Consider the following 20,486-nt stretch of genomic DNA (forward strand, 5'->3'; position numbering starts at 1 on the left):
AACTTTAGTTGTTTATTTGTTTGCTTGTTTATTTTTTATGCGCTTCGTGACATAGGAAAAGTTGCTTTAAATGAATGATATTTGAATATAATTTTCTTTAGTAGGTAAGAAGTTTGACAAGAAGTGAGTTCCAGCACCTTTGTTTAAAAAAAAAGCCTGGATATATGATATAAAATATAATGTGCTGCCTTCTGGGTGTGGCTGTAAAAAGGTATAAATCTCGAGTGTGGATAAATATAGGATTAACACGTCGTGTTAAAGAATATCCTATTTTCAATATGTAGTTCAATGTATTTAAATTTGTGACATTATTTATATACTTAGCTGGGTCTAGAAGGGAATGTGACAACTGGGAGCCAAAACAATTGGGCGCCGCACTGTCGAATGAAATACATAGTCGAGTATTTTTAATTAGTTTCTACATAGTACTTAGTATTTTAATTAATTTTTCTCGTAACAAAAGTTTTTTTATTGCGTATTGAGAATTATCATGCCTGAAGCTTTATATAAAAATAAAAAAAATTCTCATCTCCTTGGAACTTAAACATAATATGCATAATTAAATCATTATTTACGTGTGCACGCTTAAAATCTCATCTATTATTAAATAATAATATAAATTTAAATATAAATAATGATATTAAATATATATTTTTAAAGTGCCCATAATTTACGAACATCTCTTTATTTTTGAAGTTCATTCGATTGCGTGGCGCCCAGTTGTCCCGGTGCCGAATCGTCCTGGACCCGTTCGGAATGAGTAAACAATTACAAAAATCAATAAATATAGTAAAGAAATGACAAAATAAATAAATAAAAAAACAATGGAAATTTCTTTTTTTAAGGGTTCCGGTTCTTGTACCTACACGTAGTTCTCAAGAATCGGAATAGGGTTCCAGTTCCATTTCCAACTCTAAAACCAATCATTGAACATAGTATACGCTGTTATAAGTCTTGAGGTGGGATTGGTAATTCATTGTAATTCTGCGTAACTATGTAGTATGTATTATATTATTATCATATATGTATGGCAGGTATGTGTCAATTTTAATTAAAACAACCGATGTTGTTAATTAATTATTTGGGAACACATAATAACAGGTTATAAAAAATGTTGTTTTCCTAACTGTTATCATCGCCGCCTATGATAATAATGATACGTTATCTCTGGATGAATAATTGAAGCCTCCAATATTGGGAGCTTTTAGCCAGACAGCGCGATAACAAACTAACACCAACGGGAAAATTGAAAAGGTGGTTATTTATCGAAAATTCATACCAACAGGAAAACGTGCAACATTGAAATAATATAACATTGCTTCTAGATTGAATTAAAGTATGTGAATGCCTCACAATCATTACGATTGACGAAAAATAACCGTATCTCTTCTGATCGACTATGATAATATTATAATAGCCAATTAAAAGTGTATTAAAAATATAACTGAAACACAATCTACTGATTAAAATTATTATTACGTGAATTGTGGTAAATAAAATATTATAAGACGTGATTATTATCATCTGAAAATAATTAATATTGAAGATCTTGCGATAGATTTGAAGCTTTATCAGTTTGTAATAATAATAAATTTATCAAAAATAACAATACTTTATAGATCGCGTTTTAAAAGATAACTAGGTACTTAATTATCAATAAAATATAAATATAAATTATAATATAAACCAGAATGACATGTGTGTTAATACATGTTATTTGATTTTATTGCTAATTCAACCGATTTTAGTAAATTTAAAAATGTAAGTTACCTTTCTCTTTCATTTCTAAGCTTAGCTTATGGGAATTCAAAGAGTGTTTATACTCTCAAATCGACTGAGTTACTAGGTTTTTACAATTTAATTACGTGTGAATTATTTCCAATGAGTGTCCAAATTTTAAAAGACAATGTGTATCACCACAGTTCCTCGCCCATCACGTTTGGAGTGCCTGTCCATAAATAACACCGCGTACTACTTTCCCGGCCATGAGCTGCACAGAGGATGGAGTGTCACTGAAGGAAACTGCACCATGAACGACTCTTCAGTTACCGCTATTATGATAACAGAACTAGATGCCATTAACACAGTGCATTCTATGGAAGTGAATGTGACTAGTGGGATTGATATGGAAGAGGTAAATACATTACTGGCTAGGTACTTGTGTTTAAACAAATTATATGCCAATGTTTCTTTGTACCTAATTGAATACGTATCACTGTGTTGCTATAATTTGATTAACTTACAATATAAAAGTCAAACAAAATATTATGTAGTGGGTAGGTATTGAATCCGCGTAATTTTAATAATAAATCAGTGGGTCTATTCTGTAAAAAAGACGGCTATCGACGGTAGTTTATAATATTTATGCATTGAGATACTTATTATAATTGTTACAATAAGTTAGCCGTCTCTAAAGTGTCAAAGCTGTCTATCTCACTCTAAAAATTAACACAGCCAAGAGAGGGGCTGTTAAAAGATAGCACTTTTTGACAGTTTAGGTTTAGACGGTTAACTTATTGTACCAATTAAGCACCTCAACACATAAATATGATGAATATATGAAACTACTGCCGATAGCCGCCTTGTGTATAGAATATACCCACTGAAAAGTTTCGTTGACCACTGATACCATCAATATCCACGGGATTGTGCCGAGTTCACAATTAAAAATTTACAAAAATTACTACTCGCCAACCTTTTTATAATAATTTAAGTGAAAACAAATTGGACATAGTTATGCAGAAAGTAGCCAGTCCACAAAAAATAAAAAAATGAGATTTGATATAGATCAGATGCGAGAAGGTTTTCTCTACATTCTGCTGAAAATAGCCAAGCCGCAAAAACATTATTCTTGAAATAAAATACTATTTACAATTTGACATTTTACATTTTTACATACATTTTTAACAATCATGTTGTTACTAAAGTGCCATTATCTCAGCTCGAAATTATTGTGGACTGGCTACATTCTGAATAACTTCGTTCAATTAGAGTCAAGCTTTTTGAGTGATCTATCGATAAAATAATGTAACTTTTGGTAAGTTTAGCAAGATTATATACCTACGCGCTGTCGTTATTATTGAACAGTTTTACAACAAAATTATTTAGGTATATTACAACAGAATCAGTATTATAACACTTAGGTATATTACAAAATATAATGTGTACGTAAACCCACGATGGCCGCGTGGCTTAAGCGTCGGCCTATAGCGTCGTGGGTCCCAGGTTCGAATCCTGGGTCTGGCAAGTAGACATAATATTGTTTTTCAATTTGTGTACGAGTCAGAGTATGGACCTAATAGGTTGAGCAAGTGGCTGACATCCATTTCTCGTAAAAACAAAATACAAAAAAAAAAATAATACAAACATCCACTCTGTGGAGGTCCATAATATGATCTTATTAGGATCGGACATGATCGGAAAAAATATTCAGAACCGATCAAATAGCACCATACAATGACAACACCGTTTTACTAAATTACTATACTAAATTTGTCTGTTCGTACACGTTTCGTTAGATACTAAATTACTCGACTAATCCGAACCGGCTTTTACGCTTGAAGAATGAGATTGGCGAGACAGTCAGAATTTTTACGTGTTAACAGTTATTATCGCGATAATTTAAAATGCGCACTATTGGTGCCAGTAAATCCACGCAAGTGTACATGCGCTATTATCCTGAAATATTCGGATAACACGACGCATCAATTAAAATAATTAATGCAGTACGTGTTACCGTCTGGTATCGAGATTTTTTTGTTGGTATCTAGACACGTCATGCATGGCGGTCTATTTGAACTGATGTACCGAAAACTATCGTTATCGCGATAACGTCCTCTTCTCGAGAAGGGTTTAATCAGTTTTATTAGTACATTTTTTATCCGAAAGGTGTGGTAAAGTTGCGTAGAATAGATTTGTGTCAGTACATTTCAAAATCAGCCAAGTCCACCTTTAGGTATTTTTGACTTTTTTGTGAATTGCTGAAGAACTAATGCTTTCTAACATTTCTGCATTATCAAAATGTGGAATTTATTAATTTTACATATTCTATACTCGAAATAATATAAACTTTCACCCTTGTGACTGTGTATTTGAGAAAACAAAAAGCTGTTTTTCTCCTATTCATCTATTATGGACTTCGCTGATTTTGAAATCTAGCGACACATTTGAAGATTTTTATGTGTGCCAACTGCACTTTTAAAATTTGCTTAGGTTAGGTTTAAAAAAGAAAAATACGTACATATATATATATGTAGGCATAATTCTCGATACCGTCGATTGTGTTTTGGGAATTACCATCCGTTTATCTCCTTTTATCATAAGCATATGGATGAGTAATCAATTAGAAACTACGTACATACAACGATCTCTCTGTTATCTCTTTCAAGAAATAAATATTTAATATTAATTAATTGAATTACTTAGTAATTAATTTGTGAAATTCCATTATATCTTTGTAAACAGTAATTATACATACGTGCAATATAAATTGTATTCAATTCGACTCAAAGATCAAATTCAATTGTATTGGTTGATTAAATGTAATATTATTTATATGTATTACGAGAAGTGGAAAGTTAAGGCATGCGGGGGTCCCGTGCGCTGAACGATCTTAAGCAGTGTTTCTTAACCTTTTACACCGGCGGACCGCTGAAAATAGGAGAAACGTTTTGCGGACCACTAACGCAAAAATAAAAAATATTATTTATATGGTAGCGTATTATAATAATATTGTCTCATCGCGGTTGATTTCGTCCATTAAACTATTTTAAAATCGAAATCACAATGCACTTGCAGGTGCACACTGCACGGGTTTTAAAGATTTTATTGTAATTTTTAACATATTATTATGTATTTGGACGCCAAAATTTTGCGGACCTCCAGAAAATTTCTGTGAACCACCAGTTGAGAAACACTGAGAGACTCCCTTTGATAAAAATGAAACAAACAAAATTTAACCTAGATATTTTCTCGTGTTTTGTGAAAGTAATCCCTTGGAAATTTTTGCATGTGACATAAGCAGCGCTCGAAAATTTTCACAAATCTTAATTACCAAATTTTATGTGTAATTTAAAAAAAAATGAGTGTGTTATATTTTCTATTATTTATGGCCTAAGACGGTCAAAATATTTTTTCCACGAGACGGAGCGATAATTTTACCAATTTCACGAACCGGACCAGCTCTCCGATTCATTACGAGCCGGGGACATTAGCCGGTACTTTATTTTAAAGTTTATATTTATTTTCCTTTTGACACCTTCTCAAACGAGTATTTTCCGACTAACTTTCTTCAAGGCATGCTCGCCTTTCATTCTCTTGAAGCTCGTAGGTCACTTCTGCTCTTAAAGCATTTTTCCCTGCTCTCACGTGGTATCGTTTTCAATCCCGATATTCTAGAAAATTTGAATTTTAATGCATCCGTCAATTACATGCGTGGTCGCAGCCATGACCTATTTTGGGTGAAAGCTGTTTCCTCATGTCAGGCTCACCAGGCACTAATAGCGAGGGCTGTGCGGCTGGTCAATGCACTCCCTAGAGATGTAGATATTTTTGGCGATCCATTATATATTCTGTTTTTAACCCTTATCATACCGGACCCGGAAATTTCCGTGATTAATGTTTATTCCTTTTAATACCGGACCCGGAAATTTCCGGTTTTTTTCCTGGCCGTAATTAATTTAATATTTTCAGCTATCTATAGAATTTATCGAAAAATTTTGTTTTCTGAAAAATTTGGAGAATTCCGAATCGGAGATATTGGAGACAGTTGGCGAAAGTTGGAGACAGCTGGCGACAGTTGGCAAGAGTTGGAGACAGTTGACGTGAGTTGGAGACAGTTGAAGACAATTGGAGACAGTTGAAGACAGCTGGAAACATTTGGAGACAGTTGGCGAGAGTTGAAGACAGCTGGAGACAGTTTTAGACGATTGGAGACAGTTGAAGACAGTTGGGAACATTTGGAGATAGTTGGCGAGAGTTGGGGACAGTTGGAGACAGTTGAAGACAGTTGGAGATAGTTGCAAACAGTTGGAGACAGTTGGCGAGAGTTGGGGACAGTTGGCAAGAGTTGGGGACAGTTGGCAAGAGTTGGAGACAGTTGACGAGAGTTGAAGACAGTTTTAGACAATTGCAGACAGTTGAAGACAGTTGGAAACATTTGGATACAGTTGGCGAGAGTTGGGGACAGTTGAAGACAGTTGGCGAGAGTTGGAGACAGTTGCAGACAGTTGGAGATAGTTGGAGACAGTTGGCAAGAGTTAAAGACAGTTGACGAGAGTTGGAGACAGTTTTAGACGATTGGAGACAGTTGAAGACAGTTGGGAACATTTGGAGATAGTTGGCGAGAGTTGGGGACAGTTGAAGACAGTTGGAGACAGTTGCAGACAGTTGGAGACAGTTGGCGAGAGTTGGGGACAGTCGGAGACAGTTGGCAAGAGTTGGAGACAGTTGACGAGAGTTGGAGACAGTTTTAGACAATTGCAGACAGTTGAAGACAGTTAGCGATAGTTGGGGACAGTTGGAGACAGGTGACGAAAGTTGGAGAGAGTTGAAGACATTTGGAGACAGTTGACGAGAGTTGGAGACAGTTGAAGACAGTTTTACTCAGTTGGAGACATTTGGCGAGAGTTGGAGACAGTTGGCGAGAGTTGGAGACACTTGGAGACAGTTCGGATACTCCGAATTCCGAATTAAATGAATTCACCGGCAATAATAGATTGTCTGGAATAATGTCCAGACATACTCTGAAGGTGATTCCACAGATTGCAAAAAACAGTATCCATCGCGAGTCTGCCAAGTATGTGCTGCGCATAAGAGGCGAGGAGAGACCAGCTACCTTTGTCAAGAGTGCAATGTGCCTCTTCACAAAGGATCATGCTGGCAAAAATACCACACAATAAATAAATATTGATTGCATTGTCAAAAAATCTGAGTTTTATTCCAATGTCTCCATAAATATATCTTTTGTAAGCATTTTAGTACAACACTATGTAATGAAAGATTTTTCTGAAATCATGCCGGTGTGGGAGGGTTTTCTATTTATTTTTTGCCGGTATTGAAAAGGTTAAAATTCTATTTTATTTTTTAATTTGAATTTTTTGAATTGTTGTTGTTTTTTTAATTTTATTTCTTTTGTATAAAACTATTTTTCCTTTCTTTTTCTTTCTTTCACTGATAACTTGTAATTTTTATTCTAAAAGTCATGTTGTGAACGTCTTGAATTAATAGTTTGTTATGTACTCAACGTGTTTTTTTCAAATAAACAAATAAATTTTACCAATTTCACGAACCGGACCAGCTCTCCGGTCTATTGCGAGCCGTGGACATAAGCCGGTACTGAGTGTGTTAAAAATAAAGTGGATAGGTACCTACTAATATTATAATATTGTTCTGCAAAGATATTTTTTACACTTAAAAACAGATTGTGAAATAACACGTCTGTTTAAGATTTTGGATTTTTCTGACAAAGTCAACGTCTTCTGCACTTTAAAACCAATCGTTACTTATAACTATTTGTAGAATTATAATAGTCAAACCTATATAGTTTAAGCTCGATCGATAATTATCAATTTATAAATGTGAATAATAAATGCAATACCTAGGTATTTATTTATAAATGGAAACCTACCAAAAAAACCTAGGCATTGATTTATATTTCAGGTTGACGTAAGCGAGTTTGATTTTCCAAACACAATATGGATTGTGTTACCAACGTGGGAGGTAGCGGTCAAGAGCTGCGCCTTCGCGCCTATTATACTCGGAGGAATCCTCGGGAACATCCTCCTGCTTAGCGTTCTCTGGAGGACTAAACGACTCAGAACACCAACCAACTTACTGATCGCCAACATGGCTTTTGCAGACCTCATAACACTTGTGTTGAGCCCTTGGATGTTGCTCGTGCACCATTTCTACCAGAATTATGTTCTAGGACCGATTGGTTGCAAGATGGAGGGATTTCTGTCAGGTAATTACGATAGTAATAATATTAGAGCACATTTTAACGATTTTACATCAATTATTAAGTAATTTTGATAGATGGTGTAGGTACTCGTAGGCGAACAGTTAATTATATTTCAAGTGCTTAAAGTCAAACAACGTTATCTACAAAAAGTGTTTTTTTTCGAGATAACGTTATTTTACATTTTCGGCTACATGATAGTCAAATAACGTTATGTCAATCTTTTCTAATTTCTTCTTAAATCAACAGTAAAGTTTAACGTTAACTACGTAAGTTACCCTTGTTTTCATATATTTTTAAAACTATTCGTATACATTTTAACATCATCATAAGCAAGATAAATGTATAATACACAATAAATTATAAAATATGAACATTAGGTTTTAAATAAAAATTTCCCTTGTTGAGTTACAAGAATCTAAAAAGAACGATTTTTGGCTCTCCTGTAAAGTTGCACTTTTGTAGATAGTGTTGTTTGATATTAAGCCCTCGATTTTTCACAGGAATTTCAGAAACTTAGAAGAATTAAGTTAGTATCGGAAATAAATCAAGGGTTCTCACGCGTATCCGGGAAATTTAGAAAATTGTATTGGTATCACTGAAATTAAATAACATCAAATATTGAAAATGTAATGCATTAATAAATATATATAGTGTCTACTTTGGGTCAATGAAATTATTATGGAAGATTAATTAATTATCTTTTAAGTGGCACTTTTATCGTAAATGTCTCTAAGCAAAGTGCTGCCCTTAAATGGCACTCCTCTGCATTTTTGGGTCTCAAATATTTTGAAAATTCAATATATTATGATTATTTCTTCTCGGGTATATTGAGCAGACAAATGCAATGAAATGAAATGAAAAAGGGCGAAGAACATGAGGTAACATGGGTGGGACAAATAACCGTGAAAGTATTACTTAAATTATATTCAGTAATGAAAAACTTCTCATACGGCATTCTTAATTATACAGTGTATTTTTATTTCTTCCATATTGCCGCCCCTGTGCAACGCTTGTCTTGCATAAATCCGTTGGAGACCATAATAAAATTAGAGACGCCGACATTTTCATGAGGGTTTTTTTGGCAATAGTGGATGTTAAGTTATGTTAAATCAGTTAAATGCTCTCCAATTAGTCTCATGGAAAATGACTGATAAGTCAACATTGCAAAATTAAAACAGTATATTTTACTAAATAAATAAAATTTGATGTCACTACTACAACACTTGCTGTTATGTTTTAACAATTTTTTATACCTATATATAATATACTTTATATAATATGATATGTAAAACTATTGTTAACATCCCAAAAACTCTTTCTACCACCTGTTAATTAGCTAACATGTGAAGTAATATTTTTTGGCAGTTCTCAGTAGATAATAACTAAATGATTGGTTGTATCTGTTATTGGAAATCCATAGTGTAAGTTGTAATGTTTTAATTATACATGAAAATATCAGGCCTTCGAACCGTTGTTTTCGTTTGGGTTCAAGAAAAAAATATAGCGGTCCGGTTCCGATTTTCGTTCCGAAAAAAATAACGTTTTTTCCAGTTTTCGGTTCAGCTCCGAATGATTCATTTTTAAATGTTTCTAAGAACAAAGACGAAATACGTGTTGCGCCTACAACTGGACGACAACTGTAGTAGGGAGTAAGATGTAAGATCATAACGCGCGTGTTTGAACATGCAGCAAACCGAAAAAAACGATATTTTTTCGATTCACTTCCGGTTTTCGTTTCGAAAAAAATAACGGTTTTCCTGGTTTTTGGTTCAGTTCCCGTTCGATGACCTGGAAAATATGTATATATAATAAATAACAAACATTTTCCTACTTAATCCACATGTAAATAAAGATAATAATAGCTACCTATATATTTTTATATGGAAATATGAAGGCAAGGAAAAAAACTTACCGGAGTGTAATCATTGGCATAAATCTGTTGTATTTTATTAATTTTAGCTGCATTTTTGATTACTGGAGTAATGAACCTGTCAGCAGTCTCGTATGACCGTCTTACAGCAATAGTCTTACCACGAGAAACCCGAATAACGTACAGGACGGCCTGTCGCATTATTGCGGTGACTTGGATAATGGGATTAATTTTTGCGATGCCGCTGTGTATTTGGAGGACATACAAGGTAACTATTTCTATACACACATTATTATTAGATACTGTAGCGTACACCACAAGGTTTGAAGAGAATAGGAAAAGATGACGAAAGAACACTAGCTACAGTTTCATGAGTGATCATGGTTAGAATAAATTGACATACATACGTCAGTTTCCATTGATACATCGCTTCTAGCTTGTTTTCAGATTTTAAGGGGAAAATTACTTTTTAGAATTGCCGTCAGTAATCACTTCAGTAAGCTTCCGTTCCAATCGGCTTAAATCGTCGATATCCAGAATTGAAGCGCCTAGTTTCAAAAACCACTAAAAGGGTTTTTGAAAATTTTTGAGTTAGATATGTATTTAGATTGATATTTTTGTTACCTAGATTATGGCCAAAGGTTGAACTTTATAAAACGCCAAAAACCGCATGATCAAAAAATAGGGTAAATTTCAAAACTCGCTAAAATGGATGGGTGTGCTTTTCAAATACCCCTAAAATGCAAGCCAAAATACTCTTTAGGATGTAATGAATTAAAAAATAAATACATAAAGTTCACAGATTTAATAGATATGATTTTTTCTCATTTTTCTCAAAACTACCTAAAATCGTTTTTCTCATTTTTCTCAGAACTACCTAAAACCGTTTTAGGGGCTTTTGAAACTAGGCGCTTCAATTATACTCTGCCATGTAACACCATTCAAAACCTATTAACTTAAAAATAATAAATTTCACTTACAACGAGTTATAACAAGTTATAGGTACACTTCAAGATGTGTTTCCTATATGATGGACAATCGAATCGATCTTTCGTTTAGAAATACAAGAACAAGCTGTTTTATAACAATTCTTTTATTATTTAAAATTTTATTTATATTCACCACGTATCAAATATGACTATTTTATTTATGCTAATTTATATTGGAATCAAATGATTAGATATTTTTACAATAGTTGTCTATGGTCAAAAGTGGAGGTTGATAGTTTTTGTTGTGCACACTAATGACGTTTGATGGGTGCCTTCATACATTAGTGCCAATAAGTTAAATAATTTTACGACAAGCATTTGGTTTACTTCGAATGCCTATTGGGGATATTATTTTCCTTTGTTACAATGTATTTTACCGACTGTTTGACTTCGTTACATATTTTACAATCCCCATGAGGATGATGAAGAGGTTCAACACATTATATCAGACGCTCTCATCCCTTAGCATTAGAGTATGATATTATCATAGTACAGTCGAACTTGGTTATTACGAGGAAGATGGGACCGACTGAATTTGCTCGTTATATAACATTTTTCGCGCCACGTTCTATTTAAGCATATGACATAAAAATCTGAAAACCATCGTAAAAATCCCCGAAACAAGCATGGGATTCATAAACTACAAAATAAGTTGTTTATTGTAATGAAGTGCTTAGCCGCCGGCGCTAGTAGGTACCTACTGACTTCACAAAGCTTGGATTTTTACATGCAATTTCAACCGTATGCGTGGATACTTTTTCAATGTTGTCGGCGAAAATAGCAATTAGGTACTTAGAGACTTAACTAGTGTCATAAACGTAATCCGATCCGGTGGCATCGGTCTAGTTAACTGCCCGGTCTGATTTTATTGCTAAGGGTCGAACATGTTGTTTTTAAACAATCGACACATTAACAGTTTTGCTCGGTATAACCGAGAAGTAGCTCATTATAAAAGTGAATAAATATATGGAGAAAATCATAAACTAAAATGCCGACGAATGTTTCCTCATTACATCCGAGATCTCGCTATTTCCGTGATCGTGATAACCATGTTGACTGTATAATCATAATATATGGACTATCAAACAATTTTCTCTAAGAAATAATCCACCTACAAACAAACCGAGAGCTTTTTCCCTTCTAGTTTTCCCGTTTCATCAGTCTTTTTACCGACAAATATATCCATCCGAGTCGATTTCCCATTTGTATTTGGTGGTACGTATTGTCAGTAAAAATTTTAAGTTTTTTTGTGTGTCAGCAGAATAATTTTAATTAAATGTATTAATTTATGTTATAATGTCAATAGGAAAGGCACTGGAAAAATTTCGTGGAGACATACTGCAGTGAAAACCTTGAGATCCTGCCAATGTATTGGCACGTGTTACTGTCTACGCTTGTATGGTTTCCAATCACTGTTATGATGATATGCTATTCAACAATATTTTGGAAGGTAATACGAAAACATATTTATATACATTTTTTTGTATTATAAACTGAAAATATAACGTGACATACCTAGACTGTTGTATCGGTAAATTGTGGCAGAGTATTGAGAGGCATTCAGAGCTCGAAATGGACCGGAGCGGATCAGAATGCAGCTCCGGTTTGTGATATCTTCAATACTTTCACTCCACTTATTGGGATCTTTATAAAGTGACTTCTAGTTCGTGAATTATTAATGAATTATTAAAAAATATTAAATTCATTGTCGTCAACACATATTTTGGTACTGTTCGGTTATCAGGAATACAGCGGAAAACACATTTTGAAAATACCCGATATACTGGATTATTTATTAGTTTAGGTTGGGTTAGGTTGGGTTAGGTTAGGTTAGGTTAGGTTAGGTTTGGTTAGGTTAACCTAACAAATACTTCAGTTTATCGACTATTTTCAAAATGTGTTTTCCGCTGTATTCCTGATAACCGAACAGTGCCCATATTTTTTCTCAAAATTTAATACAAAACGTATAATATGTAGAATAGTGTCAGATTCTTGTGGCAGTGCAGGCAACTCTTTAAGGCGTTGGTGTCGTTACTTTTAAATGATACAAACACCGTTCCAAGCTTCCAATGTGATCTTGTCATGAAAAATAGAACACATTTTAATATTTTCAGCAAATTATCGTGGTTCATAAAATTTTCCATTTCAAGCGATGGACTGGCAATTATGTATTGGTATTCTATATTATTTAGTGATTATAAAATAAAAATGTTTTATTTATCATAATAATAGTTTAGCTTATGTACACCCGGTTGCAATACTAGCAAAAAAATCACTACCTTAATCCTCAATTAGTCCGGATAATCGAGGTTCTATTACTTCTATTGTATTATTTTGTTGCCATGTTTATATATATAGAAAATTTACCAATTCATGATTTTAAAAAACATCGACTCAAAAAAATATAAGTATAACATGATTTTTTTAATTTATATTAAAAAATCGAGCATCAATATTGTGGCCATACCTAAATTAGAAAAGGGTTTTTGAAGTAGGCAGGTCGCTTCTTAAAATTAAGCTGTTACAAATAACGGCAAAAATATCCCATATGGATACATGGGGCTTTGTTGTCTGCTTCTAATAACTATTAAAGACAAAGATATACTTATTGAACGATATAATATTATGTGTTAATTATTTCTATTTGTATGATTTTCTAGTTAGACCGATACGAGCAACAGATCCTGCGAAGGGAGAACCCCCTTTCGGTCAGCTACAAAACGAAAGTGGCGAGAACTCTTTTCGCAATCCTGGTCACGTTCATCATCTGTCGTCTGCCTTTCACCGTTCTCGTCTTTTGGAGAAACAAGATGATACAGGATGCACAAATAAATGCGGTAATATTAACAATTTTATTGTCGACTTGCCGCCCCTGAAAAAATTTCGCCTTCATTTTAACCTCCACGAGACGCCACCGGACATAAGAAAGATCGTCACTCTTATTGCCCAACTATTAACAGTTAATAGTAGTAATATGTAAAGCAGGGGGGGGGGGGCAAACTTTTTGGATAGAGGGCCAAATTCAAGTATTCAAAATGAATGGCGGGCCGCAAGTAAAATACCATTTTTAGATATGCACTATTTATTATCACGAAAAATAAACATTACAAAAAAATTAATGAGAAGAATGAAACTGTTGTACCTACATTTTTAAACATTTTTTAAAATTCAGATGTTAATTTGGTAGTTGATATTCTCAAAACTGCTTGTAAATGGGCATCGGAGATATTTGAACGTAAAGAATTTTTATTGAGGTTCATGATCGAAAATGTTTGTTCACATAATATATAGGTTGATCCAAAAATAACGAACATTTTTCTTGCATAATCTTTAAGTTGGTCGAATTTTTCTGAATTATGGGCATTGTAAATTTGGAGATTTCTTCACGATGATGCAATTTTCTTAAATCAGTGTCACATTGCAGATCAATAATCTCAAGTTGTAGCTCTGTCGGTACACTATCAATATCTATTAAAAATGGATCGCGTACTATTGCTAAACAAATTTTAATCTATTGTCAATATTTAAAAAAAAAATATTCGTAAACAGAAGTACAATTAATGATGGCGGGCCGCAAAAAAATAGTAAAAAAGTTTGCCCCCCCCCTGGTGTAAAAAAGGCTGGTTTGAATCTTCAATAAGGCTGAAGGGGTTGTAATAGACCACCGACCAAAAATTTGCAGGGGCGCCGGATCTTAATATGATTAATAATAATTAATAATTCACGTGGAAGAAAGTCTTTTTTCAGATTGTCACGAATTAAAAAATATAACGTAATTTTTTAAAGTCAATATCGTTAATATTCACTTCCCTTTAAGAGTAAAAAATGTTGAATTTACTAGATTATAATAAAAAGTAATTCAAGGAAGCCTTACAAGGTGAATCGGTGGGTATTATAGTTAATGGCAAACATATTAACAATATACGATATGCCCATGATACTGTGCTGATTGCTGATAGTTTAAAGAGTTTACATCAACTGGTAGAAAAGGTTAATGAAGTCAGTAATTCTTATGGTTTAAAAATGAACCTCAAGAAAACAAAACTATTACCAGTATCAAAAACAGCGACACCAGACACCAACACAAATTTTGTCATTAACAGCGAACCAATCGAACGTGTGACCCATTATAAATATTTAGGTACATGGGTCAATGAGAAATGGGACCAGTCTCAGGAAATAAAAACTAGAATTGAGATCGCAAGGAGCGCCTTTCTCAAAATGAGACGCCTCCTTAGCAATCGAGATCTTAATCTAGGTCTGAGACTGCGTATGGTACGTTGTTATGTGCTCTCAATTCTTTTCTATGGTATGGAAGTATGGACGCTAAACCAAGAGATGTCACGGAGACTTGAAGCTTTCGAGATGTGGCTGTATAGACGCATCCTCAAAATTCCTTGGACTGACCGGGTGACAAATGTTGAAGTTCTCAATCGAATGGGGAAGGACCAAGAAGTTCTACGTAGTATCAAAACCAGGAAACTACAGTACCTCGGACACATTATGGGAGGACAAAAATACAGCATTCCCCAACTTGTCATTCAAGGAAAGATCAATGGGAAGCGTAGCAGAGGGCGGCGCCGCATTTCGTGGCTTAAGAACCTCCGTGATTAGTACGAGTGCAGCTCCACCAAACTGTTCCGGGTAGCAGACGACAAATATAAGATCGCTTTGATGGTGGCCGACCTCCGCTAGGGGATGGCACAATAAGAAGAAGATAATAAAAATATTAAATAATTAATAATGTGTTATATTTCGAACAATAAAACAAAAACATTAGATATTATTACAAAAAGGTTCATAATGTGAAGTTTTATTTAAATGATATATTTATTTGGGACCCCTAATATTTAATAGCCCGAGGCTACTTCAAGAGTGGATCCGACCCTATATTCTGTAAATATACCACATTACCGTGAGAAAGCGATGCAATATGTTTAACGCATGTATAGTCGAAAATCGAAATCATTACTAATCTTGCTCAATTCCTGCGCACGACAAGAAATAGCATCTGCGCATGTTCGTATAGTTAAATGGTTCCACTATACTTAATTGGTTGTAAACCATTCGCACAGCTCTATATTCAGGATGTCGAAAGACGAAGATGGAAGGGAAGACACATAACAACCAACCAATGCTGAATTTAAATTAAGATAGAAGAAAAAGAGAAAATGAGATGTCAATTTTATATCACTATTAAGTTTAGCACGTATCAATGAAAAATGCGTTAAGTTTTATCAATCAGATTCCTACCTAGATTTACCAAGATCTGAAAAAAAAATGAATTGGTCGATCCTTAGTATGCGAAAACCTCGCTTGTACTTTAACCCTTATTTCACACTATACGGTTATAACCGTACGGAAAAAAATTAACGTTAAAAATCTGAATCGGCAACAAGTTCACGCTCTTTTCACACTATACCTACGGTTTATGCACGGTTTTTTTCGTCACTTACTCAGTATGTGGTTGAGTATTGTGCTGTGCCGTACGATTTAAAATCGTCTAATATTATTAAGGTTTTGACTTTATGGCAAAAAATCGAACGGTGACATTATTTAAGTGGCAGCATGGCCCATTTCACATTACACGGCGACGATTAAAAATCGAAACGGCGCCGTACAGCAACCGTCTATTGTCACTGTATTCACGGCGCCCGTACGGCCACCGATGACTCAGTAGTGTATGTGAACTAGGCGTCCATTCCCACTGTATTCACGGCGCCCGCAGGGCATCTGATGACTCAGTGGTGTACATGACCTAATGCACGCTTTCACATTAGACGGTTTAAAAACGACAATATGAGAAACTGAGCTTGTGACGGAAAAAACCGTGCATAAACCGTATAGTGTGAAAAGAGCGTTGAATGTATAACTCTGTCTAATATTATTAGTGTACCAAGTATTTCAATGTGTTGATAATAATTTTACGACTTCACTTTATTCTAGGTTGATGGGAGTTTTCAAATTTTATGGTTCGTGTCTCATTACCTGATTTATCTAAACTGCGCTATTAATCCAATAATATATGGACTCACGAATGAAAATTACCGACGAGCTTTCGGTATGACGCCATTGTACAAGTGGTTGAGTGGAAATAGCAAAAACACGGTAAGTACATAACATAAAATGTACATACGCTGATAATAGTGTAATTTATGATAACCTAATTTCCCAGCAACAATTTGACTACCAATGAATTAATCAAGATAAAAAGGCTATTTGGTAAAACGCTGTTATTGAAAACAGGAATGTAATTGAGAAATTATGAATGGTTGCGGTGCTTCTATATTATCGAAGACACGAGAGCATTCGGCATTTTTCGGCTTTGTGGGCGGCGTCTAAAGAAATTACGTTCAATCAGTTTATTACAGCAGCTTTCAGCTACTTGTCACAATTGCACATTACATCCGCACTGAAACGTATCTTAATACTCAAATAATGAATCAATCGACCATAAAGGTGATTGTACAGTATTTATACAAATAAGATAAGTACTTAAAATATTAAGATAATAATTATTGCAAGTGCAAAATGGATGGCAACAACGAATGTTTAAAAATAAAATGAATTGTATCTATAATAAATGATCGCCATAACTCTTTATATCACAGATACCCTGCCTAGAGGTTTTAATCGAGAAATCTCGTCTCGAGAATTCTCAAGAAATAATCGTAAAAGGTGAATTTCGAATCTCGATAAACAAATTTTCCAAAATTTCGAGAATTTTCATTTGACCAGTTAAGTGAGATAAACAGACAACGTTTTCTAACAGTCAAATAATTACAAGATAAAAAGAACTTTTTATGTACAAAGTTTTTAAATTCTGTTGAACCATATAAACTTGACTTGACTTGCTTAAACGATCAAAAAAATTTGTACTTGACATGTCATATTGATTTCCATAGTAACGCACGTATATATTAATAATTTAGTTGCTAGGACGCCAGACCCCTAGCAACCGATAATAGTGTCGAAATAACTTTTCATAAAACACAGAATTAACTGAAAATGAATTCAATTCTACTTAAAGATGGTTAAAAGTATTAAAAAAATGCATTGGCATCGTGTTCTGATATATTCTAAAAGTTTCAAATGTCTAGCTAGTCGGGAAGTTAGTTAAAAATCGATTGCAAGATTTGTACCGGACAAAGAACCACCGGACAAATAAGAATACGAACTAAGAAAAACGTTGTAAAAAGTCACCTGCCGCTATTTTACCTAAGAATATTAACATTTTTAAATATGTGACTGTGCGATGCAATTTGATGAGATATGATTGATATAATTAAATGAGAATTCACGTGTCGAATTTTATTTAATAATATTGTGTTTCCTGACTGATAAAAATGAGCATTTATCCAATATAATGGTCGCATTTTACTTGGTTACCATAAAAGGGAGTTGCGATCAGTCCTTTATAATATGATGTCAAGTGCCGACAACTCAATAATTCAAGTAGATTTATTGAAAAATAGAAAATAATCGCTAAAAGTAGACAGAACACCCTTAATAATTAAAACTCGCAGAACCATTGAGTTCCGCGGAATACCATTACTATAGAACATAAAACTGTCCTTAACCGTGTCTATAGGTAGAGGGCCTTCCAAACATCATGGCCTTGCGCCCCGCTTCAGGATGTGAGGGCCATGATGGTAGTTATTCAGTTTAAAAATCATAATACAATAAATTAGGATAACGTCCCACCTTTTAATTAGATATCTACTCCTAGGTACTAAAAATGAAAATATTATGATTGAAAGTGTATTTTAAAATAGGATTTTTTAATTATAGAAAGAAGATGTCCAGAAGAAAACTGATAATCCCGATAGCTGCGATGCTAAAGCTGTGAAAAAACCGTTTAATTGCTTGAAAATTTGGCCGCTCGGAAAGAAAACTTCAATATACGACGACAAGGATAAAGTGATAACTGAAGAAATTATAAATGAGCTCGAGTCACCGAACATATCGCAGAAAAAGCTACCTCTTCCTCTTGGAGATTATATTTGAAATAATTCATATACATGATTACATTATAATAATACCGATTTTACCAACTAAATAAAATATTTTAGGTACGATGATAGGGTTGGAGAACTTTTTGGATATTTCCTAAAACACTATTGTGCTAAATACGACGTTAACAAGCTTTAATAAAAAATATCCTTAATCGTGTTAACTATCACTGTGGAAAAAACATTGTATTAAATAGATAAAACACAATATGTAGCACCGTAGTAAGCTTAATTGATTTATAGAACAGATAATTTATTAGAATTTTATATAATTATTGTCAAATATTTTTAAATAAATAATGTTGTTTTTTAAAATCGCTGAAATATTATATATTTTGTGTCAGTTGACAATGTCCAGATTATTATTAAATTATTTAGAATAAGTACTATGTACATAATATGTATTGTGTTTTATTTTATTCTACTAACAGTCTAAGCTGTAATAACAAACGCTTATTGGCAAAAAACATAAAATGGACTAAAACATTTAGGTCTTGGATTTTAAGTTGACTATAAAACCGCTTTGATAAAGAGGATTTTTTTATATCATATACGCATGAATGCTCTCTTTTTTTTGCTCATTTTTTATATTATGTACTAAAAATATAGAGTTGTCACTTATGTAGCAAGGGTTGTCGTTGATCATGCATGAAAAACACGATAGTCTATGTTTTATTTATTAAAATTTTAATGTTTATTTATTTATTAAAATTAAAATTAATTAATTTTTTATTTATTAAAATTAAATTTAATACATTAAAAATGTGCTGCTAATCTTCGACCATACTTGAAAACAAAACAAATTGAAAAATCGCTAATTTATTGGTTTGTGTCTATAATAATAGTTTTTTTTCCATATCGACGAAGGAAAATCGTTATATTAATTTGGTGTTCACCAGGAGGTAGGATGTATTATTTTAAGTAAGTATGTGATTTTATAGAACATAGTATCCACAAAAAATAGTATTGTATATTCAGTTTCACTCAATGGGTAGCGGATCGCAAATAAAATATAAATATACATTAATTTATAATAATACTACTAATAACTGATAGCTATATACCATTATTGTTTCTTGTTTATATCCTCGCCGTATTCGTTGTTTTTTTGGCACGTACGTAGAAAAAGGTTCGCCATCGATATATGGTAGGATGTTGTTAGTAGGTAGCTATTTATCTAGGTAGCTATTAATTATTTAATCAAGTGATTTAATTTAATTAATGTAGCTTTTAACTGCATTTAGTTATTTTTAAACCAAATTGTAATTGTGTAAAATTCAGAAAAAAATAAGAGTGTAAGCAAAAAAATGAGAGTCTTAATGTGTAAGTTTCATCTAATATTTCTATGTATAACGTTGATTGGCAGTACTGGCAGGTTGATAGATTGGTAAAGCTCTAAGTTCAGTACTAAAAATAAAACGATAGTGTGTCGGACAGTGTCACTATAATTAAATTAAGCTTATAGTACTTATGTATATTTTATGTTCTGGAGCTTTTCGTTGTTGAAGCGATTCATCCCATTCTTTTGCTACCTTTTAAACTTAATTTTCATTAGTAAAATAAGTTGATATTTTATATTGTATTCCTACCAATATGTTAGTATTATTTATTTTACCGAAATAAATTATTTAGATATATATTTTTATTTAACTAAT

The 20,486-nt window shown here is 33.3% G+C and overlaps 1 protein-coding gene across 1 annotated transcript; it reads left to right on the forward strand.

Annotated features, from left to right (window-relative positions):
• The first annotated feature begins 1,906 nt into the window (after positions 1 to 1,906).
• LOC147068480 (neuropeptide Y receptor type 1) lies at positions 1,907 to 18,826 on the forward strand. Its single transcript, XM_085952991.1, has 7 exons — positions 1,907 to 2,134; positions 7,654 to 7,963; positions 9,920 to 10,098; positions 12,126 to 12,269; positions 13,480 to 13,656; positions 16,766 to 16,927; positions 18,611 to 18,826. Exons 1-7 carry the CDS (start codon positions 1,907 to 1,909, stop codon positions 18,824 to 18,826), a joined length of 1,416 nt encoding a protein of 471 aa, XP_085809117.1.
• Positions 18,827 to 20,486: the final 1,660 nt, after the last annotated feature.

Source organism: Rhyacophila brunnea, unplaced genomic scaffold (assembly GCF_057557595.1).
Source record: "Rhyacophila brunnea isolate RB1 unplaced genomic scaffold, BYU_Rbru_1.0 scaffold_3, whole genome shotgun sequence".
NCBI classification, from domain to species: Eukaryota; Metazoa; Arthropoda; class Insecta; order Trichoptera; family Rhyacophilidae; genus Rhyacophila; species Rhyacophila brunnea.